General features: G+C 44.9%; 1 protein-coding gene across 1 annotated transcript; it reads right to left on the bottom strand.

Annotated features, from left to right (window-relative positions):
* Positions 1 to 1,623: 1,623 nt before the first annotated feature.
* On the bottom strand, positions 1,624 to 3,072 carry LOC123759207 (collagen alpha-1(VIII) chain-like). The gene has a single exon (XM_045744089.2). It carries the CDS (start codon positions 3,070 to 3,072, stop codon positions 1,624 to 1,626), a length of 1,449 nt encoding a protein of 482 aa, XP_045600045.2.
* Positions 3,073 to 27,189: the final 24,117 nt, after the last annotated feature.

The raw sequence follows: 27,189 nt of genomic DNA, 5'->3' as shown, positions 1-27,189 counted from the left end.
GGAGCATATCCTGGAACACACTACTGGAGCATTCCCTGGAACACACTACAGGAGCATATCCCTGGAACACACTTCTGGAGCATATCCCTGGAACACTGTACTGGAGCATAACCCTGGAACACACTACTGGAGCATATCCCTGGAACACACTTCTGGAGCATATCCCTGGAACACTCTACTGGAGCATAACCCTGGAACACACTACTGGAGCATATCCCTGGAACACAGTACTGGAGCATACCCTGGAACACACTATTGGAGCATATTCCTGGAACACAGTACTGGAGCATATCCCTGGAACACAGTACTGGAGCATACCCTGGAACACAGTACTGGAGCATACCCTGGAACACAGTACTGGAGCATATCCTGGAACACAGTACTGGAGCATACCCTGGAACACACTACTGGAGCATACCCTGGAACACAGTACTGGAGCATACCCTGGAATACAGTACTGGAGCATACCCAGGAACACACTACTGGAGCATACCCTGGAACACAGTACTGGAGCATATCCCTGGAACACAGTACTGGAACATACCCTGGAACACACTACTGGAGCATATCCTGGAACACAGTACTGGAGTATATCCTGGAACACAGTACTGGAGCATACCCAGGAACACAGAACTGGAGCATACCCTGGAACACAGTACTGGAGCATACCCTGGAACAGAGTACTGGAGCATATTCCTGTAACACACTACTGGAGCATACCCTGGAACACAGAACTGGAGCATACCCTGGAACACACTACTGGAACATACCCTGGAACACAGTACTGGAGCATACCCTGGAACACAGAACTGGAGCATACCCTGGAACACACTACTGGAACATTCCCTGGAACACAGTACTGGAGCATACCCTGGAACACAGAACTGGAGCATACCCTGGAACACACTACTGGAACATACCCTGGAACACAGTACTGGAACATACCCTGGAACACACTACTGGAGCATATCCCTGGAACACACTACTGGAGCATACCCTGGAACACACTACTGGAGCATACCCTGGAACACAGTACTGGAGCATATCCTTGGAACACAGTACTGGAGCATACCCTGGAACACACTACTGGAGCATACCCTGGTACACAGTACTGGAGCATATCCTGGAACACACTACTGGAGCATACCCTGGAACACACTACTGGAGCATACCCTGGAACACTGTACTGGAGCATATCCTGGAACACAGTACTGGAGCATACCCTGGAACACACTACTGGAGCATACCCTGGAACACAGTACTGGAACATACCCTGGAACACACTACTGGAGCATATCCCTGGAACACACTACTGGAGCATACCCTGGAACACACTACTGGAGCATACCCTGGAACACAGTACTGGAGCATATCCTTGGAACACAGTACTGGAGCATACCCTGGAACACAGTACTGGAGCATATCCTGGAACACACTACTGGAGCATACCCTGGAACACACTACTGGAGCATACCCTGGAACACTGTACTGGAGCATATCCTGGAACACAGTACTGGAGCATACCCTGGAACACTAGCCGGGTTAGGAACGAGTCACAGTGACTGGACTTTGTGTTGCCTGAACACCCGGGGTATCATGGCATAATAATAACGGTACAGAGGACTAAAACGTCGGGAACTGCACAATACCTGGTGGTAAGAGGACCCGCACAATACCTGGTGGTAAGAGGAACTGCACAATACCTGGTGGTGAGAGGACCCGCACAATACCTGGTGGTGAGAGGACCCGCACAATACATGTTGGTAAGAGGACCCGCACAATACCTGGTGGTAAGAGGAACTGCACAATACCTGGTGGTAAGAGGAACTGCACAATACCTGGTGGTAAGAGGAACTGCACAATACCTGGTGGTAAGAGGAACTGCACAATACCTGGTGGTAAGAGGAACTGCACAATACCTGGTGGTAAGAGGACCCGCACAATACCTGGTGGTAAGAGGTACTGCACAATACCTGGTGGTAAGAGGTACTGCACAATACCTGGTGGGAAGAGGAACTGCACAATACCTGGTGGTAAGAGGACCCGCACAATACCTGGTGGTAAGAGGAACTGCACAATACCTGGTGGTAAGAGGTACTGCACAATACCTGGTGGGAAGAGGAACTGCACAATACCTGGTGGTAAGAGGACCCGCACAATACCTGGTGGTAAGAGGAACTGCACAATACCTGGTGGTGAGAGGACCCGCACAATACCTGGTGGTGAGAGGACCCGCACAATACCTGGTGGTAAGAGGACCCGCACAATACCTGGTGGTGAGAGGACCCGCACAATACCTGGTGGTGAGAGGAACCGCACAATACCTGGTGGTAAGAGGAACTGCACAATACCTGGTGGTAAGAGGAACTGCACAATACCTGGTGGTAAGAGGAACTGCACAATACCTGGTGGTGAGAGGAACCGCACAATACCTGGTGGTAAGAGGTACTGCACAATACCTGGTGGTAAGAGGTACTGCACAATACCTGGTGGTGAGAGGAACTGCACAATACCTGGTGGTGAGAGGACCCGCACAATACCTGGTGGTAAGAGGAACTGCACAATACCTGGTGGTGAGAGGAACCGCACAATACCTGGTGGTAAGAGGAACTGCACAATACCTGGTGGTAAGAGGAACCGCACAATACCTGGTGGTAAGAGGAACTGCACAATACCTGGTGGTGAGAGGACCCGCACAATACCTGGTGGTAAGAGGAACTGCACAATACCTGGTGGTAAGAGGAACCGCACAATACCTGGTGGTAAGAGGAACTGCACAATACCTGGTGGTAAGAGGAACTGCACAATACCTGGTGGTGAGAGGAACTGCACAATACCTGGTGGTAAGAGGAACTGCACAATACCTGGTGGTGAGAGGAACTGCACAATACCTGGTGGTAAGAGGAACTGCACAATACCTGGTGGTAAGAGGAACTGCACAATACCTGGTGGTAAGAGGAACTGCACAATACCTGGTGGTGAGAGGAACCGCACAATACCTGGTGGGAAGAGGAACCGCACAATACCCAGCAAGAGAATCCTTGAAGTAATGAGACACTTTTGTGTCAGCATTTGTATAATGAGAATAAAAGTGTGATAATGAGGAAGGCGAGAGAGTAACAAGAAAGGGGAGATGGTCACAATGGCACGAGGAAATGGGTGTTATAAAATATTATCAATCTGCCAGACTATGATGTGTTGCGAGAATTACTTTCTCTCACACCTTTCTTGCCAGAAATAACGCAGAATTTACTTGTGTTTAGTTTTTTTTCTCATTCTCATTTTTGTTTCTCGTTTGCATGAGCAACATATTGCCTGCTGTTGTTGCTGTGTGTGGCTGTGTATACTCGTCATGATATACTCGCTTAGATATGTTTGTAGAGGCGAGCTTCAGCTCCTAAGCTCCGCTTTCTAAGTAAGTGGTTAGATTTCGTGGTGACTTAGTCCATGTATATTTCAACTGGAAGAGATCTGGGTAAATATGTGTTACAGAACACCGCTGTTGATTTACATAGTAAATTATCGGGCACCAAATTATAGGAGGAATCGCATGATTTGTTACAAACGTTAGATAGACCAATTTCACACACAGAGATCACACTAACGTGATGCATCAAATGAACAAATCCACAAGGGCCGTGACGAGGATTCGAACCTGCGTCCGGGAGTATCCCAGACACTGCCTTAATCGACTGAGCTACGACAGGGTAAAAGGGTTGAAACCGAAGTTCTACTGAACTTGCTGGATCCCGTAGCCTCTCCGAGGCACAAACCAGGCTTTTACACAACCCCCCCCCTCTGCACCCGAGCTATGTCAATAGGCCGTTGTGGATTTGTTCATTTAATAGACCAATTTGTTGCCTGGTATTGCTCAGCTGCTCATGCTCACTTCCTTCTGTTAATCTTGTTTTGCTCTAATATTTAATTTTCAATCTGCGTATTGAGCCACTTTAGCAACGTACTGTTGAAAGCTCTGTTATTAGTTAACAACCGTTTTGTTGAATACTTTCTTGCAACATTGTGTCATTTGTTTCAAATTTGTTTCATAATGTTCGAATCTCGTCATACATTCTTAGAATTCATCTAAGAATACGTTCTTAGAAAAGCTCTGTCGCTCCGTATACTGCATATTTGTCCACTATGTTGATTCATCGTTGAACTTGTTGCTGGGTTATCATGTCCCTCATCTTCCCTCCTCCTGTGTAGCGAGGTTTAGTTCCCTCAACACTCCACTCTAGTTGAGTCCTCTCGTGTGTTGGTAATAATGCTTTACTCCACATTTCCGTCGTGTTTTGTCTTATTCGATTTATAGATGAGTTGTCAGTGCTGGTGCAGCATCAGAGGCGAGTCTGACGTCCTCTGCAGTATTTTAAAGACTGCCTTGGTTCCATTCCTGTAGCAATGGATGATATTCGTCAGTTGTGCAAGTGCTGCTGACAGGTTCCTGGTCCTGTACACTACTGGTGTGAGGCTTGACGCTGCACCGACCTTCAAAGTCTTCTCTTTACCCAGGTCGAGCTCTTACAGCAGGGGAAGACAGCCAGCTGGTAAACTTTCCCCTGTGATGGTTATAGCTGTCATCATGGCATAATATATTGAGCATACTTGTTAGATATGACTCCACTTCTCCAAGACTCATCATGGTGGTTAAAGACCTGGTTTAGGTCATATTCATGTTCCGCGAGTCATCATGTACTTGGTCGTAAGAGTTCCTCGAAGGAAACACTTGCTAATACCACTGACAGGCAGCTCCCTCCCTTGTTGAACACATGTAAACCATTGAATGTTTGACGTATCTCTGGTATTCAAACATTTAGCAGTTACGAGTTGAAGGATGCAACAGAGGCTCTATCATCTTGCATGTTCTCTAGCCTCTTACAAAACCTCTAGCATCTTGCAAGACCTCTAGCACGTTGCAAGTTCTCTAGCATCTTGCAAGTCCTCTAGCATCTTGCAAGTCCTCTAGCATCTTGCAAGTCTTCTAGAATCTTGCAAGTCCTATAGCATCTTGTAAGTCTTCTAGCATCTTGCAAGTCCTCCAGCATCTTACAAGTCTTCTAGCATCTTGCAAGTCCTCTAGCATCTTGCAAGTCCTCTAGAATCTTGCAAGTCTTCTAGCATCTTGCAAGTCTTCTAGCATCTTACAAGTCTTCTAGCATCTTACAAGTCTTCTAGCATCTTGCAAGTCTTCTAGCATCTTGCAAGTCTTCTAGCATCTTGCAAGTCCTATAGCATCTTGCAAGTCTTCTAGCATCTTGCAAGTCTTCTAGCGTCTTGCAAGTCTTCTAGCATCTTGCAAGTCTTCTAGCATCTTGCAAGTCTTCTAGCATCTTGCAAGTCTTCTAGCATCTTGCAAGTCTTCTAGCGTCTTGCAAGTCTTCTAGCATCTTGCAAGTCTTCTAGCATCTTGCAAGTTTTCTAGCATCTTACAAGTCATCTAGCATCTTGCAAGTCATCTAGCATCTTGCAAGTCTTCTAGCATCTTGCAAGTCTTCTAGCATCTTGCAAGTCTTCTAGCATCTTGCAAGTCTTCTAGCATCTTGCAAGTCTTCTAGCATCTTGCAAGTCTTCTAGCATCTTGCAAGTCTTCTAGCATCTTACAAGTCTTCTAGCATCTTACAAGTCTTCTAGCATCTTGCAAGTCTTCTAGCATCTTGCAAGTCTTCTAGCATCTTGCAAGTCTTCTAGCATCTTGCAAGTCTTCTAGCATCTTGCAAGTCTTCTAGCATCTTGCAAGTCTTCTAGCATCTTGCAAGTCTTCTAGCATCTTGCAAGTCTTCTAGCGTCTTGCAAGTCTTCTAGCATCTTACAAGTCTTCTAGCATCTTACAAGTCTTCTAGCATCTTGCAAGTCTTCTAGCATCTTGCAAGTCTTCTAGCATCTTGCAAGTCCTATAGCATCTTGCAAGTCTTCTAGCATCTTGCAAGTCTTCTAGCGTCTTGCAAGTCTTCTAGCATCTTGCAAGTCTTCTAGCATCTTGCAAGTCTTCTAGCATCTTGCAAGTCTTCTAGCATCTTGCAAGTCTTCTAGCGTCTTGCAAGTCTTCTAGCATCTTGCAAGTCTTCTAGCATCTTGCAAGTTTTCTAGCATCTTACAAGTCATCTAGCATCTTGCAAGTCATCTAGCATCTTGCAAGTCTTCTAGCATCTTGCAAGTCTTCTAGCATCTTGCAAGTCTTCTAGCATCTTGCAAGTCTTCTAGCATCTTGCAAGTCTTCTAGCATCTTGCAAGTCTTCTAGCATCTTGCAAGTCTTCTAGCATCTTACAAGTCTTCTAGCATCTTACAAGTCTTCTAGCATCTTGCAAGTCTTCTAGCATCTTGCAAGTCTTCTAGCATCTTGCAAGTCTTCTAGCATCTTGCAAGTCTTCTAGCATCTTGCAAGTCTTCTAGCATCTTGCAAGTCTTCTAGCATCTTGCAAGTCTTCTAGCATCTTGCAAGTCTTCTAGCATCTTGCAAGTCTTCTAGCATCTTGCAAGTCTTCTAGCATCTTGCAAGTCTTCTAGCATCTTGCAAGTCTTCTAGCATCTTACAAGTCATCTAGCATCTTGCAAGTCTTCTAGCATCTTGCAAGTCCTCTAGCATCTTGCAAGTCCTCTAGAATCTTGCAAGTCTTCTAGCATCTTGCAAGTCTTCTAGCATCTTACAAGTCTTCTAGCATCTTACAAGTCTTCTAGCATCTTGCAAGTCTTCTAGCATCTTGCAAGTCTTCTAGCATCTTGCAAGTCCTATAGCATCTTGCAAGTCTTCTAGCATCTTGCAAGTCTTCTAGCGTCTTGCAAGTCTTCTAGCATCTTGCAAGTCTTCTAGCATCTTGCAAGTCTTCTAGCGTCTTGCAAGTCTTCTAGCATCTTGCAAGTCTTCTAGCGTCTTGCAAGTCTTCTAGCATCTTGCAAGTCTTCTAGCATCTTGCAAGTCTTCTAGCATCATGCAAGTCTTCTAGCATCTTGCAAGTCTTCTAGCGTCTTGCAAGTCTTCTAGCATCTTGCAAGTCTTCTAGCATCTTGCAAGTCTTCTAGCATCTTGCAAGTCATCTAGCATCTTGCAAGTCTTCTAGCGTCTTGCAAGTCTTCTAGCGTCTTGCAAGTCTTCTAGCATCTTGCAAGTCTTCTAGCATCTTGCAAGTCTTCTAGCATCTTGCAAGTCTTCTAGCATCTTGCAAGTCTTCTAGCATCTTGCAAGTCTTCTAGCATCTTGCAAGTCTTCTAGCATCTTGCAAGTCTTCTAGCATCTTACAAGTCATCTAGCATCTTGCAAGTCTTCTAGCATCTTGCAAGTCTTCTAGCATCTTGCAAGTCTTCTAGCATCTTACAAGTTCCTAAAAAACTCCGTCTGGCCTGCATGTAAATGGGCTCGGAGCCACAGTGAAATTCCTCAAAAATAGTAATTTTCATAGCAGATCTTGAGATAAATTCCACCGCACATTACGGGTATAGGTATCCAAATGGGAGTGGACCATTATCTCTCATATCTTCTGGTGAATGGCAAAACATTGGGAACGAACATGTTAGTGCCAGCACGAGATATGTTAATGATCGAGTCATTATTATGCCCTGAGAAGTCAACTCCGGTGGAGCAGGTATTGACTTCTCAGTGATATATAACTTTCTTCATGCAGAAGCACTGAAATGGCTTGACTAGGTACGGAACAATCAGCTCTAACAATCAGTTACATGACTGATGATGAACTGAATCCTGTCTATAAACTGTGGAGTCTTGACACTGTTGGGATGCTGCCAGTACACGCAAGTTCAGATGATGTATGTGCTTACCACCAGTACCTGGGCTTACCACCAGTACCTGGGCTTACCACCAGTACCTGGGCTTACCACCAGTACCTGGGCTTCCCATCAGTACCTGGGCTTACCACCAGTACCTGGGGTTACCACCAGTACCTGGTCTTACCACCAGTACCTGGGTTTACCACCAGTACCTGGGCTTACCAGCAGTACCTGGGCTTACCTTCAGTACCTGGTCTTCCCACCAGTACCTGGGCTTACCATCAGTACCTGGGCTTCCCACCAGTACCTGGGCTTACCACCAGTACCTGGGCTTACTACCAGTACCTGGGCTTACCACCAGTACCTGGTCTTACCACCAGTACCTGGTCTTACCACCAGTACCTGGTCTTCCCACCAGTACCTGGTCTTCCCACCAGTACCTGGTCTTCCCACCAGTACCTGGTCTTCCCACCAGTACCTGGTCTTCCCACCAGTACCTGGTCTTACCACCAGTACCTGGTCTTACCACCAGTACCTGGTCTTCCCACCAGTACCTGGTCTTCCCACCAGTACCTGGTCTTCCCACCAGTACCTGGTCTTACCACCAGTACCTGGTCTTACCACCAGTACCTGGTCTTACCACCAGTACCTGGTCTTACCACCAGTACCTGGTCTTACCACCAGTACCTGGGCTTCCCACCAGTACCTGGTCTTCCCACCAGTACCTGGTCTTCCCACCAGTACCTGGTCTTACCACCAGTACCTGGTCTTACCACCAGTACCTGGTCTTACCACCAGTACCTGGGCTTACCACCAGTACCTGGTCTTCCCACCAGTACCTGGTCTTACCACCAGTACCTGGTCTTACCACCAGTACCTGGTCTTACCACCAGTACCTGGTCTTACCACCAGTACCTGGTCTTACCACCAGTACCTGGTCTTACCACCAGTACCTGGGCTTACCACCAGTACCTGGTCTTCCCACCAGTACCTGGTCTTACCACCAGTACCTGGTCTTACCACCAGTACCTGGTCTTACCACCAGTACCTGGTCTTACCACCAGTACCTGGGCTTACCACCAGTACCTGGTCTTCCCACCAGTACCTGGTCTTACCACCAGTACCTGGTCTTACCACCAGTACCTGGTCTTACCACCAGTACCTGGTCTTACCACCAGTACCTGGGCTTACTACCAGTACCTGGTCTTCCCACCAGTACCTGGTCTTCCCACCAGTACCTGGTCTTCCCACCAGTTGCAAAAATCTTTTCCTACCATCTATAACTTGCTTGTAGCCAATTTATGTACAAATTGCAAAATTGAGAAAGAAACCTGATCACTTCAAAAAGTACCATGAGAGGCCATGTTGTACCATGTTGTACCAAGGCACAACAGTTGTAAAACAAGTTAATAAAAGTCATGAACAGCGACAATATATGAGAAGACAATTACCTGCCACATCGCGCTGTGACTAAACAGTCATAAACTAATCACTGAAGGAGAGTGTTTAAGTGTTGTGCCAATAAAAATCCACCGGCGACAAGTCCTAATGATTGTTTACAAACAGATCCTTGTTTAACCCCAAAGGCTGCATGATGTCTTGCTGAAGTTCAGGGTAAACCAATGTGCCTACACAGCAGACATGTACAAAGTTTTACTAGGAGTTGGACTCAAGGAAAAAGACCAAAACTACATAAAATTCATATAGGTGAAAAATCATCAAGATGTGAACAGTCACATTATAACTTTTCTTTATCAGTTTTCTACTGTCCTCTTTAGTGCTATATAGGTGTAATGGCTTGGTGGTTTTCATGATAGTAGTTCTGTCCTCTTTGGAGCAACTTCTTCCCATACTTGTCACAAGCAACACTGCACTCCTATCCGGTATGTAGGCTCAACAACACATGTGCGTTGCTCATGCGGTGGTGAAGGATAGGGAAGGTTGTGAGTGGTAGGGAAGGTGGTGAAGGGTAGGGAAGGTTGTGAGTGGTAGGGAAGGTGGTGAAGGGTAGGGAAGATTGTGAGTGGTAGGGAAGGTGGTGAAGGAGAGGGAAGGTAAAGGAGACGGGAGCTCATTAATGTGAAGGAAGGTGATGAAGGGCTGGGAAGAAGGTTAAGCAGAGGAATGTCTGTAGATGGAAAGGTCATCCCAGCATGGGTAGTGATGACGGTTACAGGCCTAACAACACCATGTAATGAATAAGGTTACAGTGATGAGGATGGTCGTATATGCTGTAGATGGTCACAGGTCTGTTGGTTGTGTGTGGTGAAGATGGTCACAGGTCTGTTGGTTGTGTGTGGTGAAGATGGTCACAGGTCTGTTGGTTGTGTGTGGTGAAGATGGTCACAGGTCTGTTGGTTGTGTGTGGTGAAGATGGTTACAGGTCTGTTGGTTGTGTGTGGTGAAGATGGTTACAGTGGTAATGGTGGTGAATAGTTACAATAGTTACAGCGAGGAAGATAGTGTGTAGTAAAGATGGTTAAGGTGTTGATGGGTGTTTGTAGTGCAGATGGATAGTGATGATGGTTGTGTACCCGGCTTTACTTAAGCCAGGTACACAAGCCACAGGGACTCTCGCAAGTCTCACGCACACAAACGAGAAACGACATTGAATACCCTAACATGACCTATGTACTATACCGCCTTTATTATCCAATCAAAACAACTATATATGCTTCAGTAATTAAATTTTATATAACTATATTTTCTTATTTCAGGCATTTTTACAACCACACACACACACACACACACACACACACACAATGTGTTTTACAATGTGTTTATAGAGAGGTTTATGACGAAAGATGAGCAAACAGCCCACAAAAATAGATGGCAACAACGACAACGTACTAACCTCCCAGGTAATCTCACCTCCCAGGTCACATCCCAGGTCACCTCCCAGGTCACCTCCCAGGTCACCTCCCAGGTCGCATCCTCCCCAACTCAGCCCTCCTATACATCCCCCCTGCCTCAGCCTCCCAAAACCCCCCTGTCCCTTCCACATTTGCACCTCCACAACGATTCCCCTGCCCCTGCTACATCACACTTGTCAGCGACCCCAGTGGGTCAAGCCATGCCCTCCCCAAACCCACCTTCCCATCCCCCCTCCCCAAATACCCCTTCCCACTCCCCTGCCCCTTCTACCCCATTGACTTCAATTCCATCTACTCCATCCCAGCTTCCACTGCACCCCTCTTCCACTCACCCCCAAACCCCACCCAACCCTCACCCCTCCTATGCACCTCCAGCCCACATTTAACCCCCTCACCTTGTGACCCCCTAACACCTTCCCCCATCTCCCTCTTCCCCTCTTCTACCCCAAAACCCCCACCTACCCCCGATTCCCCCCTATCTAATATACCCTCTCTTCCACTCCCAGCACCCATGCTCCATTCTCATCTCACCTCAGTATCCCTCTTCCCCCCAACCTCTCAACCTCTATCTGACTCTCAGTCTCACTCTATTTCTCAACCCCCCTATGCTATTCAGACCCCTAACTTTCAGACCCATTATGCCCTTCTTACCCCCCTAGATGCCCAGACCCCATTTGCCTACCAGGCATTCCCAGGCACCCCCCTAGCACCCCCCCACTCGCCCCCACAGCCCCCACAGCCCCCACTTGCCCCCCAGACACCCCCCAGTTCCCCCCAGACCCCTGGTGAAAGGGGGAACTCTGACACCCGAGTTTCCAAGAAGAGTCTCAAGGTTTGGTACACCAATGCTGATGGGGTAGCCAATAAAGCAGAAGAGATAAAAGAAAGAGTTAGTGAGGCAGACCCAGACATAGTGGCAATAGTGGAAACTAAAATAAATGGCATGATCTCGGATGCAATCTTTCCAGAGGGGTACCAGGTGATAAGAAAAGAAAGGACACAGAGACAGGGAGGAGGAGTGGCACTACTAATAAAGCGGAAATGGAAGTTTGATGAGCTGGAAAATCCGGGTACCAATGAAAGCACAAGCTTCATACATGGAACCCTGACAGTGGATGGGAAGAAGATTGTAATCTTGATACTCTACAATCCCCCACCAAACAGTAGAAGGCCCAGGCAGGAGTACGAGGACAGCAACAAGACATGTATGGATGAACTGCAGAGGGCAGCAACTTTAGCGCATAGAATGAGAGCGAAGCTGCTGGTCATGGGGGACCTAAATCACGGAGAGATAGATTGGGAAACGAGGAATCCCCATGGCGGGGAGGAGACCTGGGGAGCGAAGCTGGTAGACGTTATTGACAGGAATTTCCTAACACAGCATGTGAAAGAAGATACTAGGGAAAGAGGAGGGGATACGCCCAGCCTATTAGATCTCATTATCACTCAGAATGTAGAAGACATCGAGCAGTTGGAACATGAAATACCACTAGGAGCTAGTGACCATTGTGTCCTAGTCTTTGACTACATGATGGAGTTTAAAATTGTGACCAAAGGACAAGAGGTCCGGGAAAGGAGACTGGATTACAGAAAAGGGGACTACAGAGGGATAAGGGACTACCTGGGAGAAGTGCAGTGGGAGGAAGAACTTAGAGGAAAAACAGTGCAAGGTATGATGACCCAAGTCATATTGAAATGCAAGGAGGCTGAAGATAGATTTATTCCAACAATAAAGAAAAAAAGCAGGAGGGAATATAATAACCCATGGTTTAATAGACAGTGTCAGGAAGCAAAGGTGAGAAGCAGGAGGGAGTGGAGGAAGTACAGAAGACAAAGGACAGAGGACAACAGGATTAGATGTAACAGAGCTAGGAATGATTACATTAACATAAGACGAGTGTCGGAAAGAAATTATGAGAACGATATTGCAGTCAAAGCGAAAAAGCAACCAAAATTACTACATAGCCATATAAGAAGGAAGATGTCGGTAAATGACCAAGTGACAAGACTGAGGAAAACAGAAGGGGCATATACAGAAAGCGACAAGGAAATCTGCGAGGTACTGAATGCAAAATTCCATGGAGTGTTCACTACCGAGCCTGAGCAGCTCCCATTGTTAGAAGAGATTACCCAAGATGAAAGACTATCAGATATAGAGGTGACAGCAGAGGATGTAATGAAACAGTTGACAACACTGGATGCAAATAAAGCTGTTGGACCAGACAAAGTATCACCGTGGATACTTAAAGAGGCAGCGCAGGCTCTCAGCGTGCCTCTGGCAATGATCTTCAATGAGTCACTTATGTCGGGAGAATTGCCCAGTTGCTGGAAGGAGGCAAATGTCGTACCGATTTTCAAAAAGGGGGATAGGGAGGAGGCACTTAACTACAGACCCGTATCACTGACAAGCATCCCCTGCAAAATACTTGAAAGAATAATTAGGCTAAGACTTGTTGAGCACCTGGAGAGCATTGGGTTTGTAAACAAGCACCAACATGGGTTCTGGACAGGGAAATCATGCCTAACAAACCTTTTAGAATTCTATGATAAAGTAACAAGGATAAGGCAGGACAGAGAAGGCTGGGCAGACTGCATATTTCTTGACTGCCAAAAGGCCTTTGATACGGTACCGCACATGAGACTGCTATACAAACTTGAGAGGCAGGCAGGAGTAAGCGGAAAGGCCCTAGTATGGGTGAAGAACTACCTAACAGGAAGGAGCCAGAGGGTAATGGTAAGGGGCGAAAAGTCGGACTGGCGAACAGTAACAAGTGGAGTACCTCAAGGATCGGTGCTGGGACCAATCCTCTTTCTAATTTACGTAAATGATATGTTTACAGGAGTGGAATCATACATGTCAATGTTTGCAGATGACGCAAAATTAATGAGAAGAGTTGTGACAGACGAGGATTGTAGGATCCTCCAAGAGGACTTACACAGGCTGCAGAGATGGTCAGAGAAATGGCTACTGGAGTTTAACACCAGTAAATGTAAAGTTATGGAAATGGGATCAGGTGACAGGAGACCAAAGGGACAGTACACAATGAAGGGGAACAGCCTACCTGTAACGATTCGAGAAAGAGACCTGGGAGTGGATGTGACACCCAATCTAACTCCTGAGGCACATATAAATAGGATAACGACAGCAGCGTACTCTACACTGGCGAAAATTAGAACTTCATTCAGAAACCTAAATGAGGAAGCTTTTAGGGCGCTTTACACTGCCTACGTGAGACCCGTCTTAGAGTATGCCGCGCCATCATGGAGCCCCCACCTGAAGAAACACATAAAGAAACTGGAGAAGGTTCAGAGGTTTGCGACGAGGCTTGTCCCAGAGCTACGAGGGATGGGATATGAAGAGCGGCTGAAGGAACTGAACCTTACGACACTAGAGAAAAGAAGGGAGAGAGGAGATATGATAGGGACATATAAAATACTCAGGGGAATTGACAAAGTGGAAATAGATCAAATGTTCACACGTAATAATAACAGAACGAGGGGACATGGGTGGAAACTGGAAACTCAGATGAGTCACAGAGATGTTAGGAAGTTTTCTTTTAGCGTGAGAGTAGTAGAAAAATGGAATGCACTTGGGGAACAGGTTGTGGAAGCAAATACTATTCATACTTTTAAAACTAGGTATGATAGGGAAATGGGACAGGAGTCATTGCTGTAAACAACCGATAGCTAGAAAGGCGGGATCCAAGAGTCAATGCTCGATCCTGCAAGCACATATAGGTGAGTACATATAGGTGAGTACACACACACACACACACACACACACACACACACACACACACAAGAGACAAGTCTGTACAGGGTATGATGGACTATGTTACCCAAAAGTGTCAGGAGGCAGTAAACAGGTTCATCCCGGCCCAAAGGGAAAAATCCGAGAAGCAACAGAAGAATCCATGGTATAATAGGGCATGTATGGAGGCGAAGAAACTGAACAAAAAGGCGTGGAGGAACTTCCGGAATAACAGAACACCAGAAAGCAGAGAGAGATACCAGAGAACCAGGAATGAGTACGTCAGGGTGAGAAGAGAAGCAGAGAAAAATTTTGAAAATGATATAGCAAACAAAGCCAAGACCGAACCAAAGCTACTCCACAGTCACATCAGAAGGAAAACAACAGTGAAAGAACAGGTATTGAAACTTAGAACAGGCGAGGACAGGTATACAGAGAATGACAGAGAGGTGTGTGAGGAACTCAACAAGAGGTTCCAGGAGGTCTTCACAATAGAACAGGGTGAGGTCACTGTGCTAGGAGAAAGGGAGGTAAACCAGGCGGCCTTGGAGGAGTTCGAAATTACGAGAGAGGAGGTCAAGAGACACCTGCTGGATCTGGATGTTAGAAAGGCTGTTGGTCCAGATGGGATCTCACCATGGGTACTGAAAGAGTGTGCAGAGGCACTTTGCCTGCCACTCTCCATAGTGTATAGTAAGTCACTAGAGACGGGAGACCTACCAGAAATAAGGAAGACGGCGAATGTGGTCCCAATATACAAAAAGGGCGACAGACAAGAGGCACTGAACTACAGGCCAGTGTCCTTGACTTGTATACCATGCAAGGTGATGGAGAAGATCGTGAGAAAAAACCTGGTAACACATCTGGAGAGAAGGGACTTCGTGACAAATCGCCAACATGGATTCAGGGAGGGTAAATCTTGCCTTACAGGCTTGATAGAATTCTACGATCAGGTGACACAGATTAAGCAAGAAAGAGAGGGCTGGGCGGACTGCATTTTCTTGGATTGTCGGAAAGCCTTTGACACAGTACCGCATAAGAGGCTGGTACATAAGCTGGAGAGACAGGCAGGTGTAGCTGGTAAGGTGCTCCAGTGGATAAGGGAGTATCTAAGCAATAGGAAGCAGAGAGTTACGGTGAGGGGTGAGACCTCCGATTGGCGTGAAGTCACCAGTGGAGTCCCACAGGGCTCTGTACTCGGTCCTATCTTGTTTCTGATATATGTAAATGATCTCCCGGAGGGTATCGATTCATTTCTCTCAATGTTTGCGGACGATGCTAAAATTATGAGAAGGATTAAAACAGAAGAGGACTGTTTGAGGCTTCAAGAAGACCTAGACAAGCTGAAGGAATGGTCGAACAAATGGTTGTTAGAGTTTAACCCAACCAAATGTAATGTAATGAAGATAGGTGTAGGGAGCAGGAGGCCAGATACAAGGTATCATCTGGGAGAGGAAATTCTTCAGAAGTCAGAGAAGGAAAAAGACTTGGGGGTTGATATCACGCCAGACCTGTCTCCTGCAGCACATATCAAGCGGATAACATCAGCGGCATATGCCAGGCTGGCCAACATACGAACGGCATTCAGAAACTTGTGCAAAGAATCATTCAGAACTTTGTATACCACATATGTCAGGCCAATCCTGGAGTATGCAGCCCCAGCATGGAGTCCATATCTAGTCAAGGATAAGACTAAACTGGAAAAGGTTCAAAGGTTTGCCACCAGACTAGTACCCGAGCTGAGAGGTATGAGCTACGAGGAGAGACTACGGGAATTAAACCTCACTTCGCTGGAAGACAGAAGAGTTAGGGGGGACATGATCACCACATTCAAGATTCTGAAGGGGATTGATAGGGTAGATAAAGACAGTCTATTTAACACAAGGGGCACACGTACTAGGGGACACAGGTGGAAACTGAGTGCCCAAATGAGCCACAGAGATATTAGAAAGAACTTTTTTAGTGTCAGAGTGGTTGACAAATGGAATGCATTAGGAAGTGATGTGGTGGAGGCTGACTCCATACACAGTTTCAAGTGTAGATATGATAGAGCCCAATAGGCTCAGGAACCTGTACACCTGTTGATTGACGGTTGAGAGGCGGGACCAAAGAGCCAGAGCTCAACCCCCGCAAACACAACTAGGTGAGTACAACTAGGTGAGTACACACACACACACACACACACACACACACCTAATCCCAGAAGGGAGTGAGGAACCCTCCTCAAACAGTGCAACAGCCAGAGGGAGTGTGGCACCACTCCCACATTCTACCCAACAGACACCCAACCTGCCCCATCCCCTGTCAGCTGCCCACTAAGTAACCACCTAGGGCACCATCCCCCCACCCACCCCCCTCCTCCCACTCACCCCCCTCCTCCCACTCACCCCTCTCCCCAGGACCTCCCTTCTCCCCCATCCCCCAAGCCCTCCCTTCTCCCACATGCCCTCCCGTCTCTCCCACCCACAAACCCTCCCTTTTCCCCCTCCCCCGTAAGCCCCCCACTCTTCCCCCCACCCCACCTAAGTATTCCCCCTCTCCACCACTCCCCTAAACCCTCCCCTCTTCCTTACCCACCTCAGCCTTCCTTTCCCCCCCACCCCCAAGCCCTCCCCCCTTTTAAGCCCCCCAAGCCCCCCATCTCCCAAAGCCTCTCCTCCCCCATGCTCCCCCAACCCCCCCCCCACTCTCACCCCCAAACCTCCCCCCTCTCACTCTCCCCCCAACCTTCCCCCTCTCACTCTCCCCTCTACCTTCCCCCTCTCCCCCAAACCCTTACTCCTCCACCAGTCTCCCCGTACCAGATCCTCCCAGCTACCACTCACCCCAGATCCCAAAGATCCCCCACAGAGGAGAAGCAGAAGAGAGTCAGTTTCAGGGTGATGTACTCGAACATAGATGGGATCACAAGCAAGACAGGTGAACTAAGGGAAAGAGCACAAGAAGTGAACCCAGATGTAATTCGATTCACGGAAACAAAACTCTCTGGATTCATAACAAATGCCGTGTTTCCCAAGGAGTACACAGTAATAAGGAAAGAGAGGGAAGGTAGGGGAGGAGGCGGAGTGGCCCTACTCATGAGAAAGGAATGGAGTTTTAAGGAGATGGCTATCCCGGGCTGTGAGGGTTTCAGAGACTACATAGCAGGCACCATGACAATGGGAGGATCAAGAATAGTAGTAGCAGTAATATATAACCCTCCACCAAATGCCAGAAGACCCAGTCAAGAGTACAAAAACAACAACAAGGCAGTTAACACTATAATTGAGAGGGCAGCCTCTGCTGCCTGTAGAAATAGATCCCACCTGCTCATCATGGGGGACTTCAATCACGGAAGGATTGACTGGGAGAACAAGGAACCGCATGGAGACGAGGATACGTGGAGACCCAAACTACTGGAGGTGGTGACTAGAAACTTTTTAACTCAACATGTCAGAGAAACCACAAGGATGAGAGGAAATGACGAACCAGCGAGACTCGACCTAGTCTTCACTCTCAACGACTCCGTCATAAGAGAAATCGGTTTTGAGGCCACAGTAGGAATGAGCAACCACAGTGTACTGGTGTTTGAGTACCTGAATGAAGAAGGGTTATTGAACTCGAGGAGGGATACCGAAACCTAAAGGTCAGCATACCGAAAGGGAAACTATGAGGAGATAAGAAAATTCCTAAGAGAAATAGCATGGGAAACAGAGCTCAGGGGAAAGACAGTCCAAGATATGATGGATTACATCACGCAGAAGTGCAAGGATGCAGCAAACAAGTTTGTCCCAGCCGAAAAGGAAAACAGTGAAATAAAGATGAGAAACCCATGGTTTAATCAGAGATGTGGGCTAGTTAAGCAGCAAAGTAAAAATGCATGGAGAAACTATAGGAATAACAGGATACTGGAGAGCAGAGAAAGATACCAGAATGCCAGGAATGAATATGTCAGGATGAGAAGAGAGGCAGAAAGACAATACGAAAATGACATCGCAAGCAAGGCAAAGACTCAGCCTAAATTGTTGCATAGCCACATTAGGAGAAAAACAACAGTAAAGGAACAGGTTATGAGATTAAGGATAGGGGCGGAAGGATTCACTACAAATGACAAGGAAATGTGTGATGAACTGAATACGAAATTCCAGGAGGTCTTCAGCTTAGAGCAAGGAGAAATTCCAGAGATAAGAGAGAGAATAACTAACCAAAAACCACAGGAAGAGTTTGAGATTACCAGCGGGGAAGTAAGGAAGTGTTTACTAGTGTTGGATGTGACAAAGGCTATAGGCCCAGATGGAATCTCCCCTTAGATACTAAAGGAAGGAGCAGAAGAACTGTGCCTACCACTCTCCATAGTGTATAACAAATCACTGGCAACAGGGGAACTGCCAGAAATTTGCAAAGCAGCTAACGTAGTCCCGATATGCAAGAAAGGGGATAGACAGGAGGCACTGAATTACAGGCCGGTGTCCCTAACCTGCATACAATGCAAGCTGATGGAGAAGATTGTGCGAAGAAAGCTAGTGGAGCATCTGGAGCGAAAGAACTTTGTAACACAGCATCAACATGGGTTCAGGGATGGCAGGTCCTGCCTCACAGGGTTACTTGAATTCTACGACCAGGCAACAAAAATAAGGCAAGAAAGAGAAGGGTGGGCAGACTGCATATTTTTGGATTGTCAGAAAGCCTTTGATACAAGAGTGCCACACAAGAGGCTAGTGAAAAATCTGGAGATGCAGGCTGGAGTGAAAAGGAAGGTACTCCATTGGATAAAGGAGTACCTAAGTAACAGGAGGCAACGAGTCAGTGTGAGGGGTGAGGTCTCAGATTGGCGAGACGTTACGAGTGGAGTACCGCAGGGGTCAGTCCTTGGACTTATACTGTTTCTGATATATGTAAATGATCTCCCAGAGGGTATAGAATCGTTTCTCTCAATGTTTTGCCGATCATGCAAAAATTATGAGGAGAATTGAAACAGAGGATGATAGTAGGAGGCTGCAAGATGACCAAGACAGTCTGAGTGAATGGTCCAACAAATGGTTGTTGAAGTTCAACCCGAGTAAATGCAAAGTAATGAAGCTAGGCAGTGGAAACAGGAGGCTAGACACAGGATACAGAATAGGAGATGAAGTACTTAATGAAACGGACAGAAAGAAAGATCAAGGAGTTGATATCACACCAAACCTGTCTCCTGAAGCCCACATAAAAAGAATAACGTCTGCGGCATATGCGAGGCTGGTTAACATCAGAACAGCGTTCAGGAACCTGTGTAAGGAATCATTCAGAATCTTGTACACCACATATGTAAGACCAATCCTGGAGTATGCGGCCCCAGCATGGAGCCCGTACCTTGTCAAGCACAAGACGAAGCTGGAAAAAGTTCAGGGGTATACCACTAGAGTAGTCCCAGAACTAAGAGGCATCAGTTACGAGGAAAGGCTGCGGGAAATGCACCTCACGACACTGGTAGACAGAAAAGTAAGGAGGAGACATGATCACTACCTACAAAATCCTCAGGGGAATGGACAAGGTAGACACGGATAAACTAGTCAACACTGGTGGTACGCGAACAAGGGGACACAGGTGGAAACTCAGTACCCAAATGAGCCACAGGGACGTTAGCAGGAACTTTTTCAGTGTCAGAGTAGTTAACAGATGGAATGCATTAGGCAGTGATGTGGTGGAGGCTGACTCCATACACAGTTTCAAATGTAGATATGATAGAGCCCAGTAGGCTCAGGAACCTGTACACCTGTTGATTGACAGTTGAGAGGCGGGACCAAAGAGCCAAAGCTCAACCCCCGCAATCAAACACCCTGCACCACCTGGGCATCCCCAGCCCCACCTGAGCCTCCCCTACACCACCTGGGCCTCCCCTGCACCACCTGGGCCTCCCCTGCACCACCTGGGCCTCCCCTGCACCACCTGGGCCTCCCCTGCACCACATGGGCCTCCCCTGCACCATCTGGGCCTCCCCTGCACCACCCTGGCCTCCCCTGCACCACCTGGGCCTCCCCTGCACCACCTGGGCCTCCCCTGCACCACTTGGGCCTCTCCTGCACCACCTGGGCCTCCCCTGCACCACCTGGGCCTCCTCTGCACCACCTGGGCCTCCCCTGCACCACCTGGGCCTCCCCAGCACCACTTGGGCCTCCCCAGCACCACCTGGGCCTCCCCTGCACCACCTGGGCCTCCCCTGCACCACCTGGGCCTCCCCTGCACCACCTGGGCCTCCCCTGCATCACCTGGGCCTCCACTGCACCACCCGGGCCTCCCCTGCACCACCTGGGCCTCCCCTGCACCACCTGGGCCTCCCCTGCACCACCTGGGCCTCCCCTGCACCACCTGGGCCTCCCCTGCACCACCTGGGCCTCCCCTGCACCACTGTCTCTCCGCAAGTCTCCGGCCACTAATTCCTACTCGAGTGTTGACATTCCTCTCGCTCAGCATTATGTAAATCCTCACAATACAATCAGCACAAACGCGAAGTTATCCAGTAAAAGTTTCCCTTGACAGCTTATGCATCAAGTTTATATTGAAATTGTTTATTTGTATTCATTAGAAAAACTGTTTGGAGCATTGCAGACGGAAAGTGCAACATCCTCTGCCACAAATTTCAGACACAAGTGTATTTCCAATATCGTATGATTTCATCGAAGTGTATCGATGATTTCTGTGTTGTTTACTAGGATTTCTCTGGCGATGGTTTGTTTGTGGGAAGAGATTATATGTTCCTTAGGGCTCCATTAAGGAACATATAATCTCTTCCCACAACCAAACCATCGCCAGAGAAATCCTAGTAAACAACACAGAAATCATCCATAGATACAGCGATAGCAGGCGGCTTGACGTCTGCGAGGCACTACACATCAAGAAGTCAACACCAGCAATCAACAGCCAATTAATGCACAACTATATTCTACCCACCTCAAGACTCCGCTCCAATATAGAAGCATCAAGAAATATGGACCAATAGGCTTTCTACAATCACTTCCATTCAATACCCATTGTTTCGTGTTCTGTCTTGTGTTTAGGAAATTAATACCCTATTAATACCACCTCACCCCATCCACCTCACTCAAATGTAGATATAAACAAATCGAAGATGTGTAAGTTCTATTCAGTTGTGTATGTGTAACCTAAAGTCTTTGAAAATGTAATAAGTTTTACGAAACGCGCTCAAGTGTCGCGTCAGACTAGAAATAAAAATGAATTTTGGAGAATTGATTTTTGAATTACCACCAACAGTGAAAAGAAACGTACGAAAGATTGAGAAAATTCGTGTTAGAATTATTAATCTTACTTTTTCGGTCATATTTATTAATATATATATATATATATATATATATATATATATATATATATATATGTCGTACCTAGTAGCACGAATGCACTTCTCGGCCTACTATGCAAGGCCCGATTTGCCTAATAAGCCAAGTTTTCCTGAATTAATTTCTTTTCTCTAATTTTTTTTCTTATGAAATGATAGAGCTACTCATTTCATTATGTATAAGGTCAATTTTTTTTTATTCGAGTTAAAATTAACGTAGATATATGACTGAACCTAACCAACCCTACCTAACCTAACCTAACCTATCTTTATAGGTTTATATATATATAGGTTAGGTTAGGTTAGGTTGCCGAAAAAGTTAGGTTAGGTTAGGTTAGGTAGGTTAGGTAGTCAAAAAACAATTAATTCATGAAAACTTGGCTTATTAGGCAAATGGGGCCTTGCATAGTAGGCAGAGAAGTGTGTTCTGGCTACTAGGTACGACATATATATATATATATATATATATATATATATATATATATATATATATATATATATATATATATATATATATATATATATATATATATATATATATATATATATATATATATATATATATATATATATATATATATATATATATATATATATATTAGCTTTTCCCGGCCACGCGTTCGTCAGCCACAACAACCCTCCTCTGTCCCCTCATCCTCCCACCATTCCCAAACTCATCCCTTCACTCGGCCTCCCCGCCATCCCTCACTCCCCCATCCCCTCATCATCCCAACCATTCCCCCCTCCCATATCCTCTCGTCCTCCTCACAATTCCCCAATCCCGTTCCCTCGTCCTCCCCACAAGTCCTCACTTCCTCATCCGATGCATTCCCAAATGATCTGATGTTTCCATCAGAAAAATGGGAACATCAAATGGTCTGATATTCCCATCACTGAAAAATAAGAACAGCTAAAACATGAAATAAAAAAAATAAACTGAGCTATACTCTGGAAATGAACGATATGGTAAACAACACAGCTCAATTCCAAAGCAATGTCACACAAAATAATTAAATCAAAATGATTTTTTTTAAATATATGAAAATTCAATATATCAAAGCAATTGGAAACATTCAAATGTAATTATAATATATTTAGTATTGCATGTGTTGCTTTTACTGGCAACAGATGGCTCCGTTTAAAAATAAAGTGTTTTTACTTGTCACAGGTGTGGCATCAGTATTTTAGGCATATAAAAACACGCACGTATTCGAATGGAACGTTATTTCAGAATTTCAAAGCAATCGGTGAAGAACTTTCGGTTTTTCAAAAAAAGATTGTTTTTACCTGTCACAGGTATTGCATATATATAGATGGTATATAAAAACGCTCGCATATTCGAAGGCAACGTTTCATCAAAATTTCAAAGCAATTGTTATAGAGGTTACGGCGATTTGCCTCACATAAAAACTCACATGAAAAGCACAGTTTTTCAAAAAGCATGTTTATACAAGCTACAGACATGATATTTATATAGTAGGTATATGAAAACATGCTCATATCAAAACCGGAGATGTGTAAGTTCTATTCAGTTGTGCATTTGTAAACTAAAGTCTTTGAAAATGTAATAAGTTTTACGAAACGCGCTCGTGTCGCGTCAGACTAGAAATAAAAATGAATTTTGGAGAACTGATCTTTTAATTACCTCCAACAGTGAAAAGAAATGTATGAAAGATTGAGAAAATTCGATGAAGATGATTTCTGTGTTGTTTACTATCGATAGATACAGCGATAGCAGGCGGCTTGACGTTTGCGAGGCACTACACATCAAGAAGTCAACACCAGCAATCAACAGCCAATTATTGCACAACTATATTCTACCCACCTCAAGACTCCGCTCCAATATAGAAGCATCAAGAAATATGGACCAATAGGCTTTCTACAAACACTTCTATTCAATATCCATTGTTTCGTGTTCTGTCTTGTGTTGATGAAATTAATACCCTATTAATACTCTTGTTCTGTCTTGAGTTGATGAAATTAATACCCTATTAATACCACATCTTGTTCTGTCTTGTGTTAATGCCACATCACCCCTTCCACCTCACTCAAATGTAGATATAAAATCGGAGATGCGTAAGTTCTATTCAGTTGTGTATTTGTGAACTAAAGTCTTTGAAAATGTAATAAGTTTTACGAAACGCGCTCGTGTCGCGTCAGACTAGAAATAAAAATGAATTTTGGAGAATTGATTTTTGATTTACCTCCAACAGTGAACAACAGGCGTCTTGTACATACCAGTTGCGTTGCTTCTGGGAGTATGGGTTCGAGTCACTTCTGGGGTGTGAGTTTTCAGTTGCATATGTCCTGGGGACCATTCAGGCTTGTTCGCATTTGTGTTCCTCACGTGTGCCCCAAAGAATGAGGTGATTTGGTAAAATGCTATGCCCAAGATAACTATCCGAGTGCCGGCGGTGGGGTGGTTCATATAGCCTCGGCTATCACCTCATTTTGTCCGGTCGTGATGGTCAAGTGGATTAAGGCGTCTTGTACATACCAGTTGCGTTCCTTCTGGGAGTATGGGTTCGAGTCACTTCTGGGGTGTGAGTTTTCAGTTGCATATGTCCTGGGGACCATTCAGGCTTGTTCGCATTTGTGTTCCTCACGTGTGCCCCAAAGAATGAGGTGATTTGGTAAAATGCTATGCCCAAGATAACTATCCGAGTGCCGGCGGTGGGGTGGTTCATATAGCCTCGGCTATCACCTCATTTTGTCCGGTCGTGATGGTCAAGTGGATTAAGGCGTCTTGTACATACCAGTTGCGTTGCTTCTGGGAGTATGGGTTCGAGTCACTTCTGGGGTGTGAGTTTTCAGTTGCATATGTCCTGGGGACCATTCAGGCTTGTTCGCATTTGTGTTCCTCACGTGTGCCCCAAAGAATGAGGTGATTTGGTAAAATGCTATGCCCAAGATAACTATCTGAGTGCCGGCGGTGGGGTGGTTCATATAGCCTCGGCTATCACCTCATTTTGTCCGGTCGTGATGGTCAAGTGGATTAAGGCGTCTTGTACATACCAGTTGCGTTGCTTCTGGGAGTATGGGTTCGAGTCACTTCTGGGGTGTGAGTTTTCAGTTATATATACATATATATATATATATATATATATATATATATATATATATATATATATATATATATATATATATATATATATATATATATATATATATATATATATATATATGTTTATATATATATGTTATTAAATATGACCGAAAAAGTAAGATTAATAATTCTAACACGAATTTTCTCAATATTTCTTATGATTCTTTTTACTGTTGATGGTAATTGAAAAATCAGTTCTCCAAAATTCATTTTTATTTCTAGTCTCACGCGACACTTGAACGCGTTTTGTAATAACTTATTACATTTTCAAAGACTTTAGTTTACTCACACTCAACTATAACCTGCAAACACTAAACAGAGTTTTACTATGCTCTCATTTAACAGCTTTTGTCTTATATACTAGCATTTAGGTGAGGTGATATGTTACAACTGTTTTGGATGAAGTGAACAAAACTTTCAACACAAGACAGAACACGGTGCAATGGGTATAAATTGGATAAATTAAAGGAAGAATGGAAGTAACTGCAAAGAGCCTATTGGCCCATATTTCTTGATGCTTCTATATTGGTGCGGAGTCTTAAAGTGGGTAGAATATAGTTGTGCATTAATTGGCTGTTGATTGCTGGTGTCGACTTCTTAATGTGTAGTGCCTCGCAGATATCTAGCCGCCTGCTATCGCTGTATCTATCGATGATTTCCGTGTTTTTTGTTAAGACTTCTCTGGTGATGGTCTGGTTGTGGGAAGAGATTATATGTTCCTTAATGGAGCCCTGTTCCTTATGCATCGTTAATCGCCTGGAGAGAGATATTGTTGTCTTGCCTATATACTGGGTTCTTTGAGGCTTACAGTCCCCAAGTGGGCATTTGAAGGCATAGACGACATTGGTCTCTTTTAAAGCGTTCTGCTTTGTGTCTGGAGAGTTTCTCATGAGTAGGTTGGCCGTTTTCTTGGTTTTATTGACAGGCGACACTTGTCAATAACTGACGCATTGCAGCAGTGGACTTCACTCTTTATGAACAGGTGAGTCACATTACAATGATAAAGGTGTGAAGGGACCAGCAATTTGCAAAGGAAATTTGACAAATATATATTAGATTGCAGAGTGTCTGAAAAAGATTTAAAACTTTCCCTTTGAAAGATTTTTACTTGACTGAATTTCTTGATCAGTTTAATGCGCAACTTGCTACTATAGAAATTTGTGTAAACAATTTAGTGAATTCAAGTTTGCAGTTTTAAATTTAATTCAAGTTAGGTTAGGTTTTGTCATATATCTACGTTAGTTTTAACTCAAATTTAAAAAAAAATTAACTCATAAATAATGAAATGGACAGCTTTATCATTTCATAAGAATTTTTATTTTTGAAAATATGTAAATTCAGGAAAACTTGGCATTTTAGGCAAATCGGCCCAGCCTTGCATAGTAGGCCATGTACGACGTTCTGGCTACTAGCTACAACATATATATACATATATATATATATATATATATATATATACATACATATATATATATACATATATATATATATATATATATATATATATATATATATATATATATATATATATATATATATATATATATGTATATATATTAGTATATTTTGGTAGCAGTCTTTCCTGTAGACATATATTATTAAATATGACCGAAAAAGTAAGATTAATAATTCTAACACGAATTTTCTCAATCTTTCGTACATTTCTTTTCACTGTTGGAGGTAATTCAAAAATCAATTCTCCAAAATTCATTTTATTTCTAGTCTGACGCGACACTTGAGCGCGTTTCGTAAAACTTATTGCATTTTCAAAGACTTTACACATAAACAACTGAATAGAACTTACATATCTCCGATTTGTTTATATCTACATTTGAGTGAGGTGGATGGGGTGAGGTGGTATTTAATAGGGTATTAATTTCATCAACACAAGACAGAACACGAAACAAATGGGTATGGAAATGGAAGTGATTGTAGAAAACCTATTGGTCCATATTTCTTGATGCTTCTATATTGGAGCGGAGTCTTGAGGTGGGTAGAATATAGTTGTGCATTAATTGGCTGTTGATTGCTGGTGTTGACTTCTTAATGTGCAGTGCCTCGCAAACGTCAAGCCGTCTGCTATCGCTGTATCTATCGATGATTTCTGTGTTGTTTACTAGGATTTCTCTGGCGATGGTTTGGTTGTGCGAAGAGATTATATGTTCCTTAATGGAGCCCTGTTGCTTATGCATCGTTAAACGCCTAGAAAGAGATGTTGTTGTCTTGCCTATATACAGGGTTTTTTGGAGCTTACAGTCCCCAAGTGGGCATTTGAAGGCATAGACGACGTTGGTCTCTTTTAAAGCGTTCTGCTTTGTGTCTGGAGAGTTTCTCATAAGTAGGCTGGCCGTTTTTCTGGTTTTATAGTAAATCGTCAGTAGTATCCTCTGATTTTTGTCTGTAGGGATAACGTTTCTATTAACAATATCT

The sequence above is a fragment of the Procambarus clarkii genome, chromosome 15 (assembly GCF_040958095.1).
Source record: "Procambarus clarkii isolate CNS0578487 chromosome 15, FALCON_Pclarkii_2.0, whole genome shotgun sequence".
Classification (NCBI taxonomy): domain Eukaryota; kingdom Metazoa; phylum Arthropoda; class Malacostraca; order Decapoda; family Cambaridae; genus Procambarus; species Procambarus clarkii.
The sequence above is the reverse complement of the archived record's forward strand: the minus strand, read 5'-3'. Positions and strand labels throughout refer to the sequence as shown.

Coding starts and splice junctions, on each gene's coding strand:
- LOC123759207 (XM_045744089.2), bottom strand. CDS start 3,072: ATGCTGACACAAAAGTGTCTCATTACTTCAAGGATTCTCTTGCTGGGT.